This window comes from Apteryx mantelli, chromosome 12, assembly GCF_036417845.1.
Source record: "Apteryx mantelli isolate bAptMan1 chromosome 12, bAptMan1.hap1, whole genome shotgun sequence".
Classification (NCBI taxonomy): Eukaryota; Metazoa; Chordata; class Aves; order Apterygiformes; family Apterygidae; genus Apteryx; species Apteryx mantelli.
The window spans coordinates 17,251,940-17,275,629 of record NC_089989.1 but is presented as its reverse complement, the minus strand read 5'-3'; the positions used below and the strand labels follow the sequence as shown (position 1 = coordinate 17,275,629).

The window sequence follows — 23,690 nt, the reverse complement described above, 5'->3', positions numbered from 1 at the left end:
CTGCCTTCCGCGCCGGGGGCTCGTGTCTCCCGCCGGCTGGAAGGACGCTGCGCGAAGCCAGGCCGGCGGGAGCGCAGGAGGAGCGCGCTGCGGGCGCCAGGAAGCGCTCCGGGAAGCCGCGCGGAGAAGCCAGCGGAGGTTTCCGCGCAGCCCGCAGGCTTCCCTGCTGACAGCAGTTACCCCACCGCGTCCCGCACGGAAATAAAATGGAAACGCCGCTCCCCAGCGGGGCAGAGGCCTCTGCTTTGTGCGGCCGCCGTGGGCCGCGGCGGCCTGCAAGCGGGGAACCCCCGGCCGCCGTCCCGCTTGCTGCGCGCTCTGCTGGCGGCCCTCCTCCGGGGAGGAAGGTGCAGGAGGGGTCAAAGCCGCAGCGCCGGGCGGAGAGAGCGCCGGGGGCCCGGGCGGCGGGGGGCGGCGGGGCTGGGCAGGGGCGGCCGCCGCCACGGGGCCCCGCCGCGCCCGGCGCCAGCGGCCCCCGCCGAGCGCGGCCGAACTTTGCCGAGCTGCTCCGAGCCCTGCCGAGGCGCCACGAGCCGAACCCGACCTCAGCGACCCCCTCGGAGCGCCGGGTCGCTCCGAGCGGCTCCGAGCCGCGCCGAAGCTTCCCGAGCCGCCAGGGCAGCGAGCCGAGCGCTGCCGAGCTCGAGCCGAGCCGCGCCGAGGCTTCAGGCAGCGAGCCGAGCGCGGCCGAGCCCGAGCCGAGCGCGGCCGAGCCGCCCCGGAGCGAGCCGAGCGCCGCCGAGCCCGAGCCGAGCGCGGCCGAGCCGCCCCGGAGCGAGCCGAGCGCCGCCGAGCCCGCTCCCGAGCGCGCGGCGCTCCGCCGCGCTCCGCCGCGCTCCGCAGTGGCGGGGGGCGCGCGCGGCGGCAGCGGCGGCGGCGCGCGGGGCGCAGAGGCGGCAGCCAAGATGGCGGCGCGGGTGGCGCAGGGGCCGGGAGCCCGCGGGCGCGCCTAGGCCGCGGCCCCCCCGGCGGGCGCCCCGCCGGCGCGGCCCCCCGGCCGGCAGGATGCTGCCCTCGCAGGAGGCCTCCAAGCTCTACCATGACAACTACATGCGGAACTCGCGCGCCATCGGCGTGCTCTGGGCCATCTTCACCATCTGCTTCGCCATCATCAACGTGGTGGTCTTCATCCAGCCCTACTGGGTGGGCGACAGCGTCAACACGCCCAAGCCCGGCTACTTCGGGCTCTTCCACTACTGCGTGGGCAGCGGGCTGGCGGGCCGCGAGCTCTCGTGCCGCGGCTCCTTCACCGACTTCAGCACCATCCCGTCGGGCGCCTTCCAGGCCGCCGCCTTCTTCGTGCTGCTCTCCATGGTGCTGATCCTGGGCTGCATCACCTGCTTCGCGCTCTTCTTCTTCTGCAACACCGCCACCGTCTACAAGATCTGCGCCTGGATGCAGCTGCTCGCAGGTACGGCCGCGCCGCCGCCCCCGCGCCGCCCCGCCGCCGCCGCCGCCGCCACCGGCACCGGCACCGGCACCGGCACCGGGCGTCCCGGGCGTCCCGGGCACCGGGCATCCCGGCACCGGGCGTCCCGGGCACCGGGCATCCCGGCACTGGCACCGGCACCGGCACCGGGCGTCCCGGGCGTCCCGGGAACCGGGCATCCCGGGCACCGGCATCCCGGCACTGGCACCGGCACCGGCACCGGGCGTCCCGGGAACCGGGCATCCCGGCACTGGCACCGGCACCGGGCGTCCCGGGCGTCCCGGGCACCGGGCATCCCGGCACTGGCACCGGCACCGGGCGTCCCGGGCGTCCCGGGCACCGGGCATCCCGGCACTGGCACCGGCACCGGGCGTCCCGGGCGTCCCGGGCACCGGGCATCCCGGCACTGGCACCAGCACCGGGCGTCCCGGGCATCCCGGCACCGGGCGTCCCCGGCTCCGGCACCGGGGCTCTGGCACCGGGCATCCCGGCACCGGGCGCCTCAGGCGTTCTGGGTGTCCCGGGTACCGGGCATCCCGGCACCGGCACCGGGCATCCCGGGCTTCAGCACCAGCACGGGGCATCCCGGGCACTGGTCGTCCCGGGCAATGGCACCGAGCATCCCGGGCTCTGACACCGGGCATCGGGCACCGGGCATCCCAGGCACCAGCACCGGACATCCCGGGCACTGGCACCGGTACTGGATATCCTAGGCACCAGCACCGGCACCGGGCATCACGGGCACCGAGGATCCCGGGCACTGGCACCAGCACCGGGTATCCCAGGCACCGGCACTGGGGCTACCCAGGCACCAGCACCAGGGGTCCCGGGCACCAGTACTGGCACTGGGGCTCCTGGGCTCTGGCTCCGGTGCTCCCTGGGCACCAGCACCAGGGCTCCCGGGCACCAGCACGGGGGCTCCCCGGGTGCTGGCACTGGCTCCACCACCGGGGCTCCCCAGGCATTGGCTCTGGCACCGGGGGCTCTCTGGGCACTGGCACTGGCACCAGGGCCTCCCTGGGCACTGGGGGCTCCTCAGACACCAGCTTTGGGCACCAGCATCAGGGTCTGCCAGGCACCAGCACTGGGGGTTCTTCAGGCAGCCACACTGGGGGGGGTCCCCAGGCTCCGGCACCGGGGGCTCCTTGGGCAACAGCTCCAGGCACTGGCACCAGGGGCTCCCCTGGCATCGGCACCAGCACTGGGGGCTCCCAAGCACCGGCAGTGGGCACTGGCACCGAGGCCTTCCCCGACATCAGCTCTGGGGGCTTCTTGGGCACCAGCTCTGGGCACCGGCACCAGGGACTCCCAGGATCTGGCCCTGGAGGATCCCCAGGCACCAGCACCAGGGGCCTTTCCAGACACCAGCACCAGGTGCTCTCCTGGACACTGACACCAGCACTGGCACCAGAGGCTCCCCAGCCACCAGGACTGGGCACTGGCACCAGGGCCTCCACCAGACACTGGCCCCAGCACTGGGAGATTCTTGAGCACCAGTACCAGGCACTGGCCTGGGAGATCCCTGAGCACCAGCACAGAGGCTCCCCAGACACCAGGCACTGGCACCAGGGGCTCCCCCAGACTCTGGGCACTGGCACTGGGGGCTCCCCTGGACACCAGAAACCAGCACCAGCCCTGGGAGCTCTCCTGGACACCAGGCACTGGCACCAGCACTGGGAGCTCCTCCTGGACCTTTGCACCGGGCACTTCCCGGACACTGGCACCTGGGCCAGGCACCGGGCACCAGAAACCTGTACCAGGTGCTCCCACGGACACCAGCACCCAGGCATCAGGTACCCGGGGCTCCCTGGGACACTGGGCACTGGCACCCAGGGCTTCCCAGGACCCCAGTGCTGGGCACTGGCATAGGCACCAGGCACACGGGGCTTCCCAGGACCCCAGGGCCAAGCATGGGCACAGAGCGTGTGTGAGCAGACACTGGCACCGGCACTGGCACCGAGGGAGACTGGCCTCAAGGCCCCCCAGGATTCCCTGAGAAAGCGGAGCCAGGCACCAGCACTGGGGGTCCCTGGGACACCACAGCCACGACCTGGCCCCAGGTCACCCCGGGGCTCCCTGGGACACCCAGGCCAGGCCCTAGCACCGACAGGGCACCAGGAACAGGCACCAGCACCGGGCACTGGCACCCAGTGCTCCCCAGGCAAGATGAGGCTGCAGAGAACCACAGGACCCCCTGGGACACCCCAAGAACCACAGACCCTCTTCAGAGCACCCCAGCCCCCGGGGCACCCCAGATCAGGGTCTCCCCTCCGAGCCATTGGGGACTGGGGGCCCCAGACTCCCCACCTGCCCAGGCCCGAGGGGTGCCCACTCCAGGGGGGCCCCTTGGCTCTCTGGCAGGAGCCCATGCATAGACCCCCCCCCCCCCCCATAAAAGGACCTGTGCACAGACCTTCCAGCTTCCCCTTAAGGGGATGCTGAGCACCGTCTCCCTCCCTCCAGCACCATAAAAGGGCCCTGTGCATGGCCCCTTCCCAGCTCTCTCCATAAAGAGACCCTAGGTATAGCTTTCCCCACAAAGAGACACCATACGTTTCCCTCTGATGTCTCCTCAAAAGGGACGAGCCCCTTCATTCCCCCCCCCCCAAAAAAAAAGTGGCCCTGTTGATGGATCCTCCTTACCTCCCTCCACACGGGAACACCATAGGTATATCCCTAATACTCCCATAAACTGACTCCTCCTAAAGGCACACCATACATACAACCCAAACTGCCCCAGAAGGGGACCATTGTTAAAGATCCCAAGTCTCCCCTTGTGCTGAGACCTCCAAGCCCTCCTCATGGAGCTTCCAATACCCTTTGGGGAGAAAGACCTCCCTCCAAAAAAAATGCTGAGCTCCCCCCCAGTAATGGGGCCTTGCACTGCCTGTTGAAGGACCCTGTTTCCATCTCTCTCCAGTCTTATCAGAGGTGGCAAGACATCCCGTTACTCCCCACTCGGGACACAGTGAGTGTGAATAGTCCCAGAACTTATGCTGGAAACAGCCTGAGCAACCCTGTGCAATGATCAGGAGCCGCCTGTGTAGAAGGGCCCTGTATTCCCAGTGAAATCCCCAGTCCCTCCCCCAGGAGAAGGAGCCCAGTCCTCCAGGATAGGGCCTCGTGGGGGTCTTTCCCCCCGTGCTAGGGGCTTGCAGCTGGCCCAGCTCCCTCCTGTCAGCTTGGCTGCAATGGAAAGCCTGACCTCTCCTCACCCAGATCAGGACCACAGCCAGACCTGGAGCTGCCTCGGCTTATCGGGAAATTCCTTCATCTTTAATTTTCCCTGTCCCAAAGATTTACTGGTTTAAGGCAAGCTCAGAGCCCCAATCCCGCCGATTAGCCGCAGCTTAATCAGTGGCTTGGAGCACCTGGCGGGTGCTGCTGCTGCTGCGCGGGGAGCTTGCGGCGGCGGGCAGCGTGCGCAGGGCCGTCCCGGGCTGCTGTCGGGGCCTGGAGCGCCCTGCCCCGACCCGGGGCTCTGCGCGGCAACCACCGCAGCGCCCTAGAGGGACGTGGGCAGAGGTCTGGGGCCGGAGGGACGGGGGCAAGGCGGCCCCAAGCGTGGCTGTGTGGCCGTGGGCCCCCTCCAGACGCCCAGCTCTCTGCCCCCAGAGGCTCCTGCTGGCAGGCAGGAGGCAGCCTGGGATGGGCAGAAGCCGGAGCCGTCGGGAGGCTGCCTTCAGCCCACCCGCTTCACCAGGTCCCACCCTGGGTGCCTGGGGCTGCCCTGCTCAGCCCACCGCAGCGGGCTGCTGGCGCCGTGAGCTCAGGGTACCTCCCGCCCTGCCTAGGGACCGGCCTCTCGTCACGCTTTGCGCCTTGCTGCTACACTTGGCTTTGTCCCAACTGCCCTTGAGAAAGGCTGGCTGTAGGGCTTGCTGGGGCTGCACTTCTCCGGGCGCGTCAGCGGCAGCCGCAGGTGGAGATGTTACGGAGAAGGAGCTGCCATGGTCCACAGAGACACCATGGGCTGAATGCCAGGGCGGAGGGCAGGGATGTGGCCCGGCACAGGCTCGGGGACAGCGTGGTGGCAGGCTTGGGAGATACCCTTGCGTGGGGGGCTGGCGGGTAGTGCCAGAGCACAGGGCTCAGGGAGGCAGAGGAGGGAAAAGCAATGCTCTTGCCCAGGTGAGGATTTAGCTGAAGGACTTGCAACCGTGTGGCAGAAGCAGCAGTGGGGCCCGAGCTTCCGTCTCACCGGCAAAAGCAAAGCAAACAAGGTGAAAGGCAGAGAAATGTGGCAAAGGGGCATCCACCCATGTCCATATGTGATGGCCAAGTGCAGAATACAGGGCTGCTGCGCGAGGGAGCAAAAGGGCTTTTCAGAGTGGAGAAAATCAAGACCAAGAAGGTGGGGGAGGAGGAGAGAAGGAGGAGCTAAAAGAAAGCATCTTTTTCAGAGAAAAAAAAAGTTTACATCTTCAATGGCTTATTAGTGGACGACAATCAGGGAAGGGCTTAATTAGGCCTTCACAGAAAGCCCCATCTCAAAAGCCACTGCCCCCCTAGGAAGAAACTGGATCTAATTAAGAGAAAAGACTCTGCTTTATCGCAAATAGAAACCTAGCCATCTGCCCTGCTCAAAATCCCAGTAACACAGAACTGGAGACTGTGCTAAATCCTTCTGTTACAAAACCAGAAATGTTGTGTCTTTAACATGAGAACATCAATAACTGTGTGACTGGGGGCACCCTGGTATCACCCCCCGCACCAAAATCGGCAAAGGAGCTCCTCAGAAAGCCCCACAGGGCAATACTTACTTGGAGAGGACCTGGCTGCACGAGTATCCCTCTCGTCCACCCTCCGGTTGTTGAGTGCCACGTTAAACCGTGAGCTTGCTGGGCTCTGCGGCTCTCCCGTAATACGTCAGCCCGGTCGCTTTGCCTGGCGGAAGCACCTGCAGAAAGCGCCGCAGGCAGAGCGCCCTGCGGCCTGCGCGCAAGCGTCGCTGGCCTGGCCGCAGCCACCAAACCGCCCGGTGGGGAGGCAGATTTTGGGAGCACGGACGGAGAAGATGTCTGATTTTGCACCGACAGTCAGTTGAAGGACAACAGAGGCAGCTGGCTGCACACAGAGTCCATCTTGCACGGGGAGGTTACTGGCCGCACGTGATGGTGTTTCCCTGTTCCTCCCGCTCCGGGCAGCTCAAGCCCAGCAGCCGGGGCGCTGAGGCCCTCTCGCTCCCCTAGGCCAGGTGTGAGCACAAAACATGAGAGGACTTTTACCCGGGGTCGTAGCGTTGGCCGTCGCACTGGGTTTTGTCTTTCTGAGTGGCACCGTGGAATTAATCGCGCGGTGTCCGGATATCTGGTCCAATGGAGAATGTGGTAATATTTATGCATCTTAGTCCTCCTCTCCTTTGGGAGAGCCACTTCAGAGCTACACTCATCTCTCTCCGACGGGCCCTTCCCACCCACCAGCGTGTGAATCAGGAGCTGAGGCTTTGCCTCAGCGGTTTTACCTTCTGCATCAAAGCAGCATTTTCCACCCTCTGGATGGAGATCCCTCCTGCAGCACAGCTGCACAGCGTGGCTTTGACACGTCCACAGAGGGGAGCAGCTAGGAAGCCCCTTTCCTGCCGCCAGGCTTGTCTCCTTGCCTCGTACATCTGCACGCAAAGGAACAGGCTTCGTTTCCTGTATTCAGAGCACACGCTCGGGAAACCACAGCGCTTTTGGAGAACAAAGTGAATTTACCATTTGCATGTCCCTGCTGCAGAGGGATGGCTCCTCTGCTGTGGAGTCACCGCTTTGGTTTCCTCTCGGCATGACCTGTGCTGCCGTCTTGATGGTAGTTACAGTCTCTGGGGGGGAGGGAGGATGATCCCAGAAACTGCTTTATATAGGGGGCAGCTAGTCCCCGTTGCAGGGCTCTGCCATCCTTTGGTCTTCTCCAGGCTGAACTTCCTCCTTGCTTCCTCCTCCTCCTCGGCACATTTCTGCAGCCTCCAGCCCCGTCTGTGCCACCCCTTGCTGTGCTCGGCCCTCCCCGGCGCCCGCTCTCGTTCTCTGCGTGGCGTCGGCATGCCGTGCACCTCGGTCGCTGTAACGGGGTGAAGAAGAGCAAGGTCTGGGCCGTGTGAGTGCTTCAGCCCTGGAACGCTCACGTGTGCTGCAGCAAGCGCTGCGCCTCCTGAGCCACGTTAGCACGGGTTCACCTCTCCGGCTGGAGTGCCAGCTCCTCTCCTGAGAGATTCTGAGGTTTCAGAAAACAGTTTGCGTGGATATAAAAATCCCTAATGAAAAAATGAGACATACCCCTGATCCAAACCAATGAGACACTAGAATTGGGACAGTTATTGGCAATGAGGAAGAGATGGGTTTGAGCCCTTTCTCTGCCCAAGGAAGAATTGGTGCCAGTGTATCAGCTTCCAGCTTCCAGCTACCAACACTGCATCAAAAAGAAGACACCCTTGCGAAAAATTTGCATTTGCTGAATTATCAGTTTCTATCCAACAAAGTTTCTTGAGGGTTTCCCCTCACCCTCCCCTGCTGCTCTGGTTCGTGCCTTTGTTGCCAGCCTGCCTCACATCAGGGAGAGGAACAGCCAAAGCAGCGCAGACCTTGCATCTGTCCAGGAGCTTGTGCTTAGCAGCAGCCAGCCCTGAGCCTTTGAAGACGGTGGAAGCCTCCCGTAATGACTGCTTAACGGGCCTGCGCTCCTGCAGCGGGGGCCTGAGCCGGGCGTTTAGGAGCTGGTTGTGTCCTGGAGCTTACATCTCCTCACCGTTGCGCTAGATAAAGTAACTGTCAGTTCTGATTCATACAAATTCTTAACCCTGTTCTGCATCCTGCTGAGTTTTTGGCTCAGAAACAGCTCGTGGAGCAAAATGCCGTAAGGCAGCTGCCTTTTGTGGAAATGGCATGTCCTGTTAGTCGTCCTGAGCATGCTGCCTTCCATTTTCATTTGTTTTCATGGGATTTCTGGTTTTAGGAGAGAGGATGTGCTGGCGATGAGCCGGCGGGGGTGCGGGTGCCCAGCCGCCCCCCGCCTTCCCCGGTCCCCAGGGCACTGGGGCACATTCCCGCTCGGCGCGGGGAGGGCGGCTCAGGACTTGCTTTGCCTTGATCATTTCAAGGCGTTAGCCCGTGCTCAGAAGAGACTTCTCCTCCTGCAGGACCCGAATTAGGCTGGCAACGACAGGGTGCGTGAAACAGATGGCAAATAGTAAAGTCACGGTTGGTTGAGAACAAGCTGGGACGAGGGAAAGCGCAGCAAAGCAGCTGGGAAAGCGGGAGCGGGGTCAGGGCCGTGCGTGGGCGCCGGAGCTGGGCTGTGAGCATCCGCTGCGTCCCCCGGGGGCTCCCCGTCCTCGGGGCCAGGAGCGAGCGCGTCGCCAGGGCCGCGGCCCGTCCCCGGCGTGGGCCGGTGCCTCTTCCCTTCGGTTGTCCGCGGTGAGGTCCCCGAGCCCGCGGCAGGGCAGGCTGCCCTGCGGGGCCGAGCTGCAGCGAGGGGAGGAGGAGGAGGGCGCTGGCTCCCGGAGCCGCTGTTTGTTGCGGGAGGTGGTTCCTCTGCGGCAGATGTTGAGCTTCGGAGCCGGTGTTTATTTGTAGCCGGGTTCAGCGCGGCTCGCGGGGCCGTGCCTGCCCCGGCAGGGACTCCCTCGGCACGGCACGGCAACGCGCGGCGTGCACCAGGGCCGGGGCGCTCGCCGCCCGAGCTCCCCCAGCGGCTCCCTCCAGCCCCATCCCGTCACTCAGCGGCCCTGGCGCGCTGGGGACTCCAGCAGTGCTGCTTTCCCGGGCTGAATTTGGGCAGCTCCAGCCTTGCCTGGTCTTTGTGCCGCCCCCCGTGCTAGATCCCCGCTAATCAGTGCAACCCGGTGCGGCTCCGCAGCTCCCCAGCCGCCCTCCGACGCTCATCGCCCCTCCCGAGGAGCTGCCTTTAAGGCCTGCGCTGTGGCAGTGCAGGTCGCAGCGACTTCCCGCAAGGACGATCCCGCGCAGGATGGCGTCTCGCCTCGCAGAGGCCTCCAGCGTCAGCAGCATTTGCCGACCACAGGACCAAACGGGCTTTTGCGGTTGCCAAAGCCCTCGATCTCCCTCCCCGGGAAGGAAAAGCCATTCGGCTCCCTGGCCATCAGCCAGGTTTAATAAGCCCATTCTGGGTCGTGGCAGGCTTTTCCCTCCAGAGTTACCCCCCCATTTTCAGGTTTTAGCCCCCCAGTTTTCCCCTCGTGAGGTGCAACCAGGGGAGCCCCTCGGCGGCAACGCTCGCGGTGCTCGTGGTCAGAGGGCGGGCGCGTGTCGGCTGCAGGGCATGTCGTTAGGCTCACTGCCCATGGGAGAGGAGAGGAGAGTCAAAAGCCAGTCTTTGTCCAAAACTTCAAACTAGACAACAGGCTAAGTGATTAAAAATAAGTCAGACTTATATCCTGCAGGCACAGCTCCAGTACTCTCATGCAACACCGGAATAACCCCGATACTGTGCAAACATGCAGGTTGCTCAGACACTCCAAATTAGCTAAATGCACCTTCTGCCAGGGGGATTTGATCCTGTCAGTAAGAGCCTCTTCGTTTCACTTTGCGAAAACCTTGCTCTGCTGTTGCAGCCTGAGTCATAAAATTGAATTCCCTTCAACTAATTTATATTGCCAGGATAGCAAAAGTCCTTGAGATGCACATTTCATTTCTAAGGGGCCCTGACAAGGTAGCACCAAAGAGTACGAAACAGTTGCAAAAACAAGCCGAGAGATGCTGGCAGCCCCGGGCCAAAGCCTCATCCCAAGCAGAAATCCTGCGGGCAGTACCGCAAACCGAGTGCAGGGGTTTCAGCGTGGCAGCGAACGTGGGCTAAATATTCATTTCCAGCCCACTGAGCATGTTCCCTGCTTTACTCTAGACTGTCCTTCGGTTGCTCCCTGATTCCTGGCAGTGCCGCACCTAAAACAGCACCCGCTTCTCAGCGCGGCTGCAGAGAAGTGTCACTACCTGCCTGTCATCGTGTCCTCGCGCTTTCACGTCCCCGTGTGATGTTTGCTTTTCCCTGGCAGCCTCACTAGCATTCGCCTTGTGATCCGCCGTAACCCCAGCTCCTTTCCTGTTCTCCCGGCCAGCTTTCGCCCCTGCAAGCACGGCCGATTACTCCTCCCTCTGTGCCTCCCCTGCCCTTGGGATTCCCGAATTGCAGGTCCTCAAACTCGTGTGCCCAGCTCCCCCTCTTCAGCATCCCAGCTGGGAAAATCCTGCAAGTGGGAATTGCAGCCCGGGCCTGGAGGAGGGATTGCCGCTGCGGGGTGAGATAAAGTGGAAGAGGCAGGTGTCCCTCCCTGGCGCCAAACCTCAGAAGCATAAGAATTAAAACAAAATAGGCGGGAGTTGGGTTATTTTTTCCCCCTTTTTTATAGCCGATCTTGTAGGAGTCAGAATTCTCTGTTTCCACAGCTGCAAGGTCTAGAAATAGGTAGTTTTAAATAAAAAAAATCCGAGGTTTTCATGCAGCCCCAAGTGTCTGAGAGACCTTTGCGCATTTGGAGGCCGGTGGCGAAATGAAGGGTGTTGGGAGATGGGAGCAGCAGGCGCCGGGCGGAGGGGAAGGCAGCTCCCAGCCCCGCAGCCCCCAGACCCGGTGCGACGGGCCTGGCTGAAAAGGGCAGCGAGGTGGCCGGCGCCGTGCGCGGCTCGGGCTCGGGCTCGGGCTCGGGCCGGCAGCAGGCACACGACCGGTGCCAGCCCCGCTTGGGGAGGATCCATCGCTTCCCGACCTTTCGGGGACTCGCGCCTTTCTGTCCGGGTGCTGCTGCCAGCGTTCGAGAAAGGTTAAGTCCGCGGCGGTGGCGGTGGTGCGCAGGGACGGGGCGAGCGCGGGTGACACCAGGCAGCGCCCCGCTAGGGATCCCCCACGCTCTCGCTCTGTGCTTCGGTGTCGCTCCCGGCTGCGGGGCTCGGAAAGGTGCTCCCAGGCCGTCGGGCGGGCTGGGGACGCGCGGGAAACGGAATTGCTTGCGGCAGGACGGAGGACTCCGGTTGCTGCTGGGAACACGTAGGGCAGAGGCGCGGGGGGCCACTGCGCCGCGCTTTGCACCCTGCCTGTTGCTGCTTGTCCCCAAAACGCTTGTTTGGGCGGTTTCTCCTGCGGGAGAGAGACATGCTCTGCAGGGGCTGGTCTCTGAAGGGACACGGTGGCCCGTGGGGTCTTACCCTGCTGCGGGCCAGCTGGAGGGCAGGTCCCCAGGGCCAGCAGGGGACGAGGCCAGGCCACACGTAGGCTGGAGCAGGTCCCCGAGGCTGCGGTCCTCGTGTCGGCCACCCGTCGGGGTGTATTTAGGACCCAGTGAGGGCCCCTCACAGCTGAGTTTCAGTTGCGGCTCCCTGAACACCCCCGTGGCGCCGACAGACCGCCGTGCTCCTTCCCAGGCGTCGACAAGGGCGCTGGGCAGACGTCGCGCTGGCCCCGGGATCCCCCCGCCGCGGCAGGGCTGCCTAACCCCACTCGCAGCAGTTTCGCCGTCCTTTCGCGGGCAGAGCTGTCGCCGCGGCTTATTCGGCTGCGAGGGACGTGCCGAATCGCTGTGCGACGCCCCGCGCCAGCCCGGCGCTCGCTTTCGGAGCTTTCCGGGCTTTCCGCGCTGTACCCGAAGGGGTGAAGGAGGAGCGTCGGCAGGCCGGAGCGCCCTTCAGGCAGGGCCCTGGGGTGGCAGGTGCCTGGGGCTGCCGACGGGCAAGCCCGCGAGCCTGGCAGGGGTGTCTGGTGTCCCCTCCTGCTAGGAGAGACCGGAGGCACGTTGTCACCTCTCCTTTCCCAGCGCAGGGCTGAAATACTTGCAGGACACCTCGGCTTCTCCCCAGCGTTATTAACATTTTTAACCTTTCCGGCTTATGCAGGGTGAGGATCTCGCTTGTGTTTCCTATACGGAGGAAACCCTCTCCTCCGTAACAGCCATGGCTTCATCCTGGTGTTTTCCATTCCCGTTAATCCCTGGGCTTCCCGACTTCTCACTGCTCGGCACGGGGCTGCGGCCAGCGCTCGCCCGGCAAGCGAGCCCGCTGGGAGCTGTGGTTGCGCGGGGGGGACGGTGCGCGCGGTGCTGCAGGGTGCCGGCACCCAAAGGCGGAGGGCGGTGACTCCCCCGGGCAGGAGCTGCCGCACGAGGGGAAGGGGCCTCCCCGCCGGCCGGTGGTCGCTCCCACGCGCCGATGAGGAGAGTCCATGAAAACCACCGACGCTGGAGCCAGCGCTGGAGCAGCCAGGGCCTGGGGCCGCCCGCGGCAGGAGGGTGCCGATGAGACGCACCGGGGGGCTACAGGGGCGGCGGTGGCCGCCGGTGGCCGTCGCCGCTGCGCTGCCCAGCTGGTGCGGGGCCAGCCGGGCTCCCCGCCGGGGCTCCCCCGGCCTCGTGGCGCTCAGCCCCAGGGAGCAGCTCTCCGGGCCGGGGCGCCGGGCTCTGACGCCCCCCCTTCCCCACGTGACGCCCCGTCTCGCCCTGCCCAGCTCTCTGCCTGGTGCTGGGCTGCATGATCTTCCCCGACGGCTGGGATGCAGAGACCATACGGGACATGTGCGGGGAGAAGACGGGGAAGTACTCCCTGGGCGACTGCTCCGTGCGCTGGGCGTACATCCTGGCCATCATCGGCATCCTCAACGCCCTCATCCTCTCCTTCCTGGCCTTCGTCCTCGGCAACCGGCAGAACGACCTGCTGCACGAGGAGCTCAAGACAGAGAGCAAAGGTGAGGGCTGCACCGCGGGGGCTCGGCGCTGGGCGCGGGGCTGGCGAGCGCGATGCAGCCCTGGCTCAGCGCCGCCCTGCAGAGAGCCGGGCGCGGGGCAGCGCGGCGAGCGGGCGCCCGGGCCCGCAGCCCTGCCTAACGCGCTCTCCTTGTGTTTTGCAGATTTTGTCGGCACTGCGGTAAGTCCGGAGCGGCGCCGTCCTGCTCCCCCTGCCTGAGCGTGCGGCGTGTCCGTGTGTGCCGTGCTGGGGGGCGCTGCGTGGGGCGGCTGCCCGGGCTCTGCAGGGCCGGGGGTGGCATGGCCGTGGGGGCAGTGGGACTAGGGGCATTGGGGCTGGGGCAGTGGGGCTGGGGCAGTGGGGCCAGGGGCAGCAGGTCTGGGGGGCATTAGGGCTGGGGGCAGCGGGGCAGTGGGGCTGGGGGCAAGGGGGGCATTGGGGCTGGGAGCAGCACAGCTGGGGGTAGTGGGGGCAGTGGGGCTGGGGGCAGCAGAGCCGGGGGAAATAGGGCTGGGGGTAGCAAGGCCAGGGGCAGCAGGGGCAGTGGGATTGGGGTCCATGGGTCTGGGGGCAGCAGGACTGGGGGTAGTGGGGGCAGCAGGGCTGGGGGCAGCAGGACCGGGGGCAATGGGCAGTGGGTTTGGGGTCCGTGGGGCTGGGGGCAGCAGGGCTGGGGGCAGCAGGGGCAGTGGGATTGGGGTCCGTGGGGCTGGGGGCAGCAGGGTTGGGGGCAGCAGGATCAGTGGGACTGGGGTCCATGGGGCTGGGGTCTGTGGGGCTGGGGTCTGTGGGGCTGGGTGCAGCAGGGGCAGTGGGATTGGGGTCCGTGGGGCTGGGGTCTGTGGGGCTGGGGGCAGCAGGGGCAGTGGGATTGGGGTCCGTGGGGCTGGGGTCTGTGGGGCTGGGTGCAGCAGGGGCAGTGGGATTGGGGTCCGTGGGGCTGGGGTCTGTGGGGCTGGGGGCAGCAGGGGCAGTGGGATTGGGGTCCGTGGGGCTGGGGTCTGTGGGGCTGGGGGCAGTGGGGCTGGGTGCAGCAGGGGCAGTGGGATTGGGGTCCGTGGGGCTGGGGTCTGTGGGGCTGGGGGCAGCAGGGGCAGTGGGATTGGGGTCCGTGGGGCTGGGGTCTGTGGGGCTGGGGGCAGTGGGGCTGGGTGCAGCAGGGGCAGTGGGATTGGGGTCCGTGGGGCTGGGGTCTGTGGGGCTGGGGGCAGCAGGGGCAGTGGGATTGGGGTCCGTGGGGCTGGGGGCAGCGAGGCTGGGGGCAGCGGGGCCAGGACAGGCATGCACGTGTGCTGGCAGCACGCTGGCGCAGCCAGGCCCGGGGCCGCGCTGCCCCCACGGGGCGCAGGGTGCCCATCGCCGCGGCCCCGCTGAGCCGGGCCCGACCTGCCGCGCTCTCCCCGCAGCGGATATAGGGCCGAGCGGCTGCAGCAGGACCCTCGTCCCGCACCCGGCGGCATGGGCGCCCCCTCCCCGTCCTGCCCGTCGCTGGCCGCCAGCGGCCCTGCGGCTCCCCACGCGCCCCCACGCGCCCCACTGCCCGCACCGGGGACGGGGACGGGGATGGCCCGGCCACCCGCTGCCTCCGTGTCCACCACCACGTCCACGTCCACGCCGGCGCCGCCACCCCACGCGCCCCACCAGCTCCGCACCCCCCGCCACCCGCGGGCCGCCGCCGCCGCTGCTGCGGGAGGACGCCCCCGAGCCGCTTCGTCCGCGAGCAGCATCAAACTGCGGTTTCGTTTGGAGGAAAAAACATTCTCAGAGTTTTTAACAGATTTCTACATCCCCCGGACTCCAGAGCCGCTGCCTCCCGCCCGCCCGCCGCCGCCCCAGCACCCTCCCCGCTCCCATTTTGTACAGCTCCGTGGTCCTGTCTCCACGGCCGGGGCGCCCCGCGGCTGGGACGGGGCCAGCCTGTACTTTTACGTGTAAATTCATATTCTCTAAACAGGGTAAAGTGACTCGAGCCCCCTCTGCCCCCCTTCTCCCCGCTGCCCGGGGAGCGCGGCCCCGGCACCTCGTGTCGCTCAGCCTGGCCGCACGCGGGGGCCGCACGGCTGCCGGCGCCGCCATCGCCCGGCGTCAGCCCTGTTAAGTGGGAGCAGCTGGAAGTGCCAACCCCGGGCGGGATGACCCCCGCCGGCCCCGTCCCCGTCCCCGCACCGGCTGCTGCCGTCGCCTTCCCTCCCCGAACGGTGCTTTATCTCCACTGGTGACAGCCGGGCTCCGCGTGCCCCACGGCCCGGCTGCCAGGGCCCCGGCGCGCGGGTGCAACCCAGCCTCCGTCACACACACACGCGCGCGGGCCGCGGCCCGGCCACGGCTCTGCTGGCCAGACCGGGGCGCGTGATGCTCCTGCCGCGGCCGCGGCGCCCGGAGCAGCAGCCCTTGCAATGCAATAACGCCCTCGGCCGCGGCGCCGTGCTGAGCTGGAGGGAGCCGGGGCCGGCTCGCCGGGGCGCGCGGCGGCGCGGGGTGCCGCGAGGAGCGGTGGCGACGGATGGGGCCGGACGCAGGTGTCGCGGAGGTTGGCCGGGCTCGGTGCCAGGCTGGAGCGATCCGAGCAGGATGAGGCTACTGGTGCCGCTGGGAGCAGGGGTCCGCAGGCAGGCGGGCGGGTGGCTGGTGGTGGTGGCACGAGCCGCTGCCCCCAAGCACGCGCCGACGCGGGAGGCGCAGAGCTCACGCAGGGTGCAGCGCGGGATGGGGAACGCTGCTGGGAAAGGCAATGAAGGGCTACGCAGGAGCCATGACCCAGCCCGGCAAGCCGCTCGGCCAGGGCGCCCGGCAGGCGGGAAGTCGCGCCCCAAGGGGCGGCGGGAAGCGGAGCCATGCAGAAACGCAGACCGGGCGCTGTGCCAAAGCGCGAAGGGGGCGCTGAGCTTCGCCCGGGACCACCTCGCTCCAGGCGCTCCCGCTCTGCTCCCCAGCGGTGCCGGTGGCGAGGCCCCGGCAGCGCAGCCTGTGGTGCCGGCCCCCCGGAGCGTGCCGGGCTTGGGCGCCAGCCGCTGCCCCGGGAGCGGCGGTGCGCGGGCCTGGCCACCTCGCGAGTGCTGTTACCGATCCAACTGGAAAACAAAACGAAACGAAACAAAATCAGTGGAGAAAGGAATACAGTAGCTGTAATATATCTGTATTTTAGTACAAAGTTTGATACAGTGTTTCACAAAACCTTATTGAAAAATATAATTGAAACCAGATCAGCTCTGAGCCCTGTGGTGTGGTTGAGACTCCAGCTGGGGCTGGCGCGGGGCAGCGCCCGGGGCTCCGCTAGGGCACCGCGAGGAAGCTGGGGTGGTTTGCAAGGGGCTTGTTCATTAGCTGCCGCGCGGGCGCTGCGCTGGCTGCAGAGACGGCACGGGCACGGCCCGGCCGCCGCCGCGGGGAGAGCAGCCGCAGGGGCAGGCAGCGAGGGCGAGCGAGATGGAGACAGGCCAGCAGGAACCTCAGCGAAGGCAAATGCCAGTTCATGCAGCTGGGAGGGAAACAACCCCATGCAACGTGTGTGAGGTGCCTAAGGAGCAGCGCTGCCTTCCAGGCTGCGAGAGCTGATGGTGGCCAGCCGGACGAGGGGAGGGACGTCTTCCCCGCTATTCGGTGCTTGCAAAACCACCCCTGGAACATTTGGGCCGGTTTTGGCTTCCCCAGGACCAGACTGGCTAAGCTCAGTACAGGCCAGTGAGATAGTGGGGGCTGGATAAGGAAAGGGTGAGAGACAGGTTCGTACAGCCTTCAGCAGAGGTGGCGAAGGGAGAGACCATCGTGGGACGGTGCAGAGAAGATGGAGCCAGACTCCTCTCAGCAACGCACGGGGATGGGACAAGAGGCAACAGAGAGGCTGGAACAGGGGAAATGCCCAGGAGCTATCAGGGAAAACTTCACCACGAGAGCGGTCAAACACTGGAGCAGGGGCCCAGAGTTTTCTGGCACCACGGAGATGGGCTCCACTTCCCCGCTGGGGATGGGCACAAAGGCTCAGCGTGTCATGGGACATGCAACAGCCTCATCTCTGGGAGCTTCCTTGGCAGGAGAAAAGCTTTGCCCAGGACAGGCTGTGGGCAGCATCCTGGAGACCCCGGTGCCTGCTGCAGCATCTCCTGGGTGATGCGGTGGAGCCAGATGCGCCCTGGGTGCTCTCCCCGGATTGCTGCGGAAATCCAGCTTGCATAACCAGGGGGACGATGCCGTGGGTGCTGGGAGCAGGGGGGGTCTGGAGGGTGGCCCTCATGGGGCTCAGCCTTCAGCGTGTGGCATCAGGCTGGTGGGAAATGCATTGGTCTGCAACATGGGTCTCAAATCCTGCCCCCAGGCTGCAGGCCGTGTCTATCCACCTCCCTGCCTGCTGACGCTGGTACAGCAGTAGCGTGGGCACAGCTGCACACTGCTCAGGGCTAGGGGGACCTCATCCAGACCTAGCCTGGGGAGGCTTCCCATCCCCAGCTGCCTTAAGGGGCATCCGGACAGCCTCAGAGGGACTGGAGAGCAGGGAACCACTGCCTGCAAGCACAAGAGCAGCTCTGGTATCAAAGAGCAGGGCTGCGGCTGCCCTGGCTTGCATGGCTCCTACCGAGCAGCCCAGGCACATGACATGAGGCACCAGCACTGAGCAGTGGTTTTGGGAGGCTCTACTCAAGTTGACAATTTGTTGTGACGTCAAAGCATCTCCAAGAAAGAGTTATTACTGACAGGCCACAGAATAGGCTCCACTGGTTTCCAAGCAGCTTCCCAGGGGCCGGGCAGCATGTCCGGGCAGCATGTCTGCAACAACCTCGGAGTTGCACACCATGTGCCCTGAGCTCCTTGTGACAGCTCCTGGTCTGAGGCGCAAGGAAGCACCCAACTCCATTCCCATTGGAAGTCCTGGCCTTCCTTTGGAGAGAGCAGCAATTCCCCTCAGCCCCAAGCTGGCAGTGATGCTCAGAGGCATTGGCTGCCCGACAGCTTTGAAGATGAGCACTTTGAGGCACATTCAGCTGGCCCTATTCTAGATTCAGGTCCATCTGAGAAAGTGCACCAGAAAACCACGTGTGCTGGTGAAGAGCACTGCCACCATGTCCAGAAAACAGGTTTTGAAGCAGGTAAAACAGGTGAACAGGACCCATCCTTCCACCCTACAACCTCCCTGGGCAACAGCATTCAAGGCAGTAGGAAAACAGAAAGAGACTTTCCAAAATACTGGTTTTCAAGTTAAGTATTTTTATTATCAAAATTATTACATCTCTTGTGAAAGTTCAAATGTTACAGCATGGTGTAAAAACTCCACTAGAGTAAGAAGCTACAGCCCCCACCTTTCCAAGAGCTTTCCAGGGTCCCTCTCTCCTGCCCCCCTGCTGCATACAAAGGTGCTGGAGCCTCTGTGCAGGGCTCCCCCCGCAAACCCCTTCCTGCCACCCGGCAGGGCAGAGCCTGCCTGCCCCATGCTGCTCATAGCATGAAAGGGGAGGCTGCACACCCAGGGCTAAGCTGAGTGAAGTTTACACCTATTTTATACAGTATACAGACACCCAACTGTGGGGTGACAAGTTCCATCCCAACACGCTCACAGCCAGACAGTGTGAGAAAGTTACTCTTTGTTTCAATATTTTAAAAGTCTCCCCTAGGTTGAACAAACACCTGATTTCAATTGTGAATTAGAGAAACCTGTAACAGTCCTAAAAAAGGAAGAAGACTGTGCATCTGAAAGACAGGGGAGACAGACTCACAGCATTATGTTATCCAAGAGAAAGGAGAAGTTCCACTGCAGCACCAGGGATGACACCTGTCGTATATTAGCTAACCTACTATGGTTATAACTGAATATAAAATTAGATAAATAAAAACACGCCCGATATTACAGTAAACAAGTGAGAAAGAAGCTGGCAATCTTATGGAATTGAACAGACAGCACACTGTGTTTGGGCTGGCTCTGCTGCCACACTCAGCGTACAACCTCAGGTGGGAAAAACTCTGCACGACGCTTTACAAAGAGTATCTGGCTTGGCATAGACCAGGGTCCCCACCAAATACATAGTACACCTGTACTTACCACCGCTACCTATTTGCAACCCCTCCACGAACAGTCGCTCCCTCCTCAACCAGAGAGCCTCCAGCACGCCCCGCTATCACTTTGCCTGTCCGGCCCCCAGTCACCCCCTCCAAAGCATGTCTGTGCACTGACAGATACCCCCCTCGCGATGACGCGTGGCAGTACCACGCCAGCAGTGCTCCCGTTCACAGACCTGTGCCTGACACGGGATCACACCCCCTCAGAGCAGCATGCTACAGTGCATCCCAGATCCCTCGCAGTGGCAGGCACACACGCTCCGACTCCCCGTGCTAGTTCACATTTGCGGAGACTCTGTTGTCCTGGAAAAAGATCCGACTGTGGCAGTCATGACCCAGGCCCAAAGGCAGCTGTGTGCGCTCATCTGCTTGTGACTGGAATGATCATAACGGATTAAAGCCCTCCCCAGAACGCACTGAGAACCTGACCTATAAAGAGAGCTTTGGGATTGGAGTTAAACTTCCCCAACGTTTTCTTTAAACTGCTTTCATATTAAAAAAGATGTCCGTACTGCATGAGTGACTATGGCCATGGGCACGGACAAGAGACAGAGGCTGCACCACAGTCATTGCACTTGAACCATTTGCTTTTTTGCAATGCACCCACACATCAGGGAACAGCTTTGCTACAGTCTCTGCCTCAGAGAAAACTGCATTCTCCTACAAGGCCAGAGGCCAATACTGCTCACAAATCTCACCCGTGCATTTCAGACCTCAGCCTCTGACCCCTGGCACCCCAGCATCAGGTGCAAGCTCCCAACACTGGCCCAGGAGCCACTTCCAGAGGTGACTAGAAGGAGCTATGGGCAGTTTTGTCCTCCACGAGTCCAGGCAGCCCTAGGAAAGTCCTGTCTGAGTCTTTACTCCCGAACCTTGAAGCTGCTGAAGTCTGTACTGATGGACACTGCTTCCTCCACGGTGCTGATAGTGTTGTGCATTGGAAATCACTGCCCCCCTGGAGCCCTGGTAGAGAACAGACTGCCCAGAATTTGGCAGACTGATAGTCCGCAAGTCTGACTGTAGCGACCTAGCACTTTGGGGAGCAGAGGTGGAGCCGGATGCTCCTGTGCAGGGCTGAGAAACAGACTCGGAGGAAAGAGAGTCCACAGGTGTTTGCTGTGCTGGGCTGGCAGCAGCAGGGCAACTCTTCTTCAGGAGGCTGCCGCTGACACTGCCAGAGTGCTGCTGGCTGCTGTAATACCCCAAATTCCCTGCGAACAGGGCAGAGTCTGTGGAGACCGAGTGGGCAGGGCTGGAGTATGAGGTGGAGGAGAGGGATGTTTCTGAGGAACCATGAGAGAGGCTGTGTCCTGTCCTCTGTGCTGCTGCTCGATAGCTGTATCCAGGAGATGGAGTAAGGTGTCCTCTGTAGGGGGAGGAACTTTGCTGGAGAAGGGTCTGCGATTCTGCCTGAGGACTGTCAGACTGCAGGAGCTGAACAAGTCAGTAGGAAAAAGAAAAGGCATGTCAAGCACAGACTGACTTCCTCATTCTCTGCCTCCTCATCATGCTGTACTTTAGCATAGCAAGACCAAAGATAATTGTCCAAACCCAGTTTCCCCCTAAAGTTGTTTAAAGTTTTATTTCAGAATGTGCAAAAAATATGACAGAATTTACCTGGTAGCTGTATCTAGAAGGACTGTAAACTGCTGGTCCTTTGAGGGCATCTGGAGTGTCTCCTTCTGCTGTGTCTGCAATGTACAGCACAGTCAAGACGTTAAATTTCACCCTCTGGACTGAGGTTGCAGTAGTTCCCCCTCAAGTGACACCTGCGCACACTGCAGCTGTCTTGTTCTGCATACAGCTACAGCTAAGACAAGAGTTGCTTCTCCAATCGTTGGCCTTTTGGAAGGCCAAGAACCCTAACGAAAGACAACTGGAAAGCCTTAACATGCAGAAACCAGCCATACAAGTAAGGATCAGCTACTTCCCTTACACCACCTCCACTCTGCTTTAGTGCAAAGCTCCCTGCAACAGCATTTGCCTTGGACAAGCCTATCTTAATGGCTCTACATGGTGACACCACACAGCTTGCTTGTGCTCCCTTGGCTTTCCAGAAGGGTATGAGAGGTAGAAGACAGTTTCTAAGGACTCAGTAATTCTCCACTCAGCCTTGGTCATGGGTATCCACAATGGCTACAGTTACAGCTGAGGAAAACAAAACTGTCCTTCCTTAGAGGGGTTGTCAGCAAGGATACCTTTTGGATGACTTGGATTCAGCTGTAAATATGAGAAGAGAGGCCAAAGTGTCCGGTCCAAGCAACAAAGCAATGCTTTAAAACTGTCCAAGGAAAGAAGCTTTCCTCTTTGAATCAAAGATGGCTTGGGAAGACGACTAGACAGGTTGATCAACTAAATTCAGCTGAAACTTTTGAGTCCAGTCTCAGAATCCCATTGTTCTTGAGAAAGAGCACGTCTATGCATAATATTCTAAACCACTTCATCTCCAAACTGAGATTATGACCATGGCAAGACCTTGCAAGGGGAAAGAGATGATATGCTAAGTCTGACAGTGACCCCCAAAGAGTAAATTTGAGGTCCCATGAACAGCAGGTTGGTTTGACAGACACTCTGTACAGTCTTAATGTCACTGACAAAAAGCAAAGGAAAAGTTCCTGAGTGTTACAGGCCAATGGTAGACACCGAATGAATTAAATGCTAATGCCAGTGTGTTATGGCAGCAAGGCCTTGACCAGTCTAGATTATGCTGCATTGTCCAGACAGAACCATTTCGCATTTGGAAGAACCAGTCTGTCCCTCAACCAGCCCTCTGCTTATGTGAGCAACTCCTGAACTCATTAAGAAGAGGTCAGTCAACGGTGCTCAAGTACCCGCTGACATCCAGGTTCTTCCGTGGAACCATCACAGGTTGGCATGTGCCATCTAGACAGTTTAGAAATATCAGGGCTACAAACAGGCCCATACAAGGAGTCTGACAGTCAAAAATATCTCAAGCAATAGGGAATTATCAGAATTAGCATGGTAGTGGTTGTTGGCTCTTGACTTTGAACATCTGTCCATGAACTGAAGAAAGTCCATTAAAAGATACATTAAGGCCTCCCGACTGCAACTTCAGCTTACGCTTACACCCCCCTGGAGAAGATCTAGGAGCTTGGTGTTAAACTTTATGGAAAAAAACAATCTTTTGGGAAGAAAGATCAAGTTCATAGAAAATCAAGGGAAAAACAGAACGGAGTACAAGAGGTGAGAATGTCTATACCTAAAACATACGTGAGAAGTCTGTGTGATTCTGTTTAATAGTCTCTAGTAATGGAGATTTCCCTCTACCCGAATGGTCTCAGTGCACATGTTCTTAACAATTTCATCATGGAGCCGTTAGTTCTCCTGAACATTTTTTTCCTTAGCTTTTTTCCACCCCACGTGGAGTTCTACCTACCAGTTCAAGTTTATTAAAATCTGCCTTCTTAAATTCCACGATCTCTATTTGGTTAGCCTCCTTCTTTGCCTTTGTAAAAGCAACAACCCAACGCTGCCTTCTAAGCTTTATGTTCCCAGCCAGCTCCTCTTCCTTGGATATCTACGAGGAAATAAGCAATGACTAAACATGACTGCCCACCATATGTTTTCACAGGAAACATATGCAGGGTCACTGCTGGTACCTCGTAGGTAGAGACACAAATGGGCAGGTAGCATCACAGCCTAACAACTTTGTGGCAGAGACTGGATGGCTCTGTGCCTTCCTCGCTGTCTGACAGAAGTTACAGACTTGTCTGCCGAGGCTGGTGCCAAGTGAAGTAGCAGGAGCTGCAGGACTGCCAGCAGACCAGACAGAGGGCCCTGCCACGCAGGATATTCTTCTGACTGCCAGTGGCATTTGCAGAGCTTCTAGAGGAGGCAGTGAAACCCCTTCTGCTCATACAGCAAGCTCCCATCAGAAAGGCCATGGAAAAGGGACAGGAGGGGCTGGTAGCAGGCAGAGCTGGAGAGCACGAGACTGCATAGGGCAGTGATTTCCACTACTCATCTCTCTGGTCTTTTGACAGATTACTTTTGGTCGGTTTCCACAGCAAGTTCTCTAAATAAGGTATGATGGAGCACCTGGCAGTTCCAGCAAATTTGCTAATGCCATGTAGGGTCAGGTATAGCCCTGCACAGCCAGCTGGTGACGCGTATTTCAACAGCTTCCTGCAAGGGTAGCTTGCAGGGATAGGATGGAGGCTGCTTAACTCTGATCCAAGACAGCCTGACTTGCATGCAAGTCCATGGAGTGCAAGGCAGGACTGGTGTCTCAAAAACCAAGTTCTTAATGCAGCATGTCCTTTCATAAAGGTACCTGAACTGTGCGCGAGAGTGCCCTGTCAAGTGTCAGTAAGGTAGTCAATAGTTTTGTCTTCTGAATGATGTTCATTGCTTCCCAGAAAACCATCCAACTACCAGCTGTCCCACTTGTTTATCTCCTTAAGTTCCTCCCTGTATGCACATGGAAACTGAAAGGTCACCTGACTAGCCAAAAATAACTTTTTGAGCCAGGACAAAGAAATCCAGCAATTCAGTGAGGGCTGCAAAGATCAAGAGGAATAAGCTTT

General features: G+C 61.6%; 2 protein-coding genes across 3 annotated transcripts in view; one reads left to right on the top strand and one right to left on the bottom strand.

Annotated features, from left to right (window-relative positions):
* The first annotated feature begins 985 nt into the window (after positions 1-985).
* On the top strand, positions 986-16,270 carry LHFPL4 (LHFPL tetraspan subfamily member 4). Its single transcript, XM_067303602.1, has 4 exons — positions 986-1,411; positions 12,863-13,099; positions 13,262-13,278; positions 14,505-16,270. Exons 1-4 carry the CDS (start codon positions 1,006-1,008, stop codon positions 14,511-14,513), a joined length of 669 nt encoding a protein of 222 aa, XP_067159703.1. The 5' UTR covers positions 986-1,005; the 3' UTR covers positions 14,514-16,270.
* Positions 16,271-18,277: 2,007 nt separating this feature from the next.
* The window catches only part of SETD5 (SET domain containing 5), a 74,883-nt gene continuing 69,470 nt past the window's right edge, over positions 18,278-23,690 (bottom strand). For both annotated transcript variants that reach the window (XM_067303359.1, XM_067303358.1), the window contains exons 22-23: positions 20,761-20,834; positions 18,278-20,577 (exon numbers count right to left, since the gene is read on the bottom strand). In XM_067303359.1, coding sequence (XP_067159460.1) covers positions 19,981-20,577; positions 20,761-20,834 — 671 coding nt within the window. In that variant the 3' untranslated portion in view covers positions 18,278-19,980. The remainder of the gene's footprint in view (positions 20,578-20,760; positions 20,835-23,690) is intronic.

What these genes read in the sequence shown, in the direction of transcription:
- LHFPL4 (XM_067303602.1), top strand. Translation starts at nt 1,006, where the DNA reads ATGCTGCCCTCGCAGGAGGCCTCCAAGCTCTACCATGACAACTACATG. An exon ending in CTGGATGCAGCTGCTCGCAG is followed by an intron (nt 1,412 to 12,862) that starts GTACGGCCGCGC and finishes CGCCCTGCCCAG; the next exon opens with CTCTCTGCCTGGTGCTGGGC.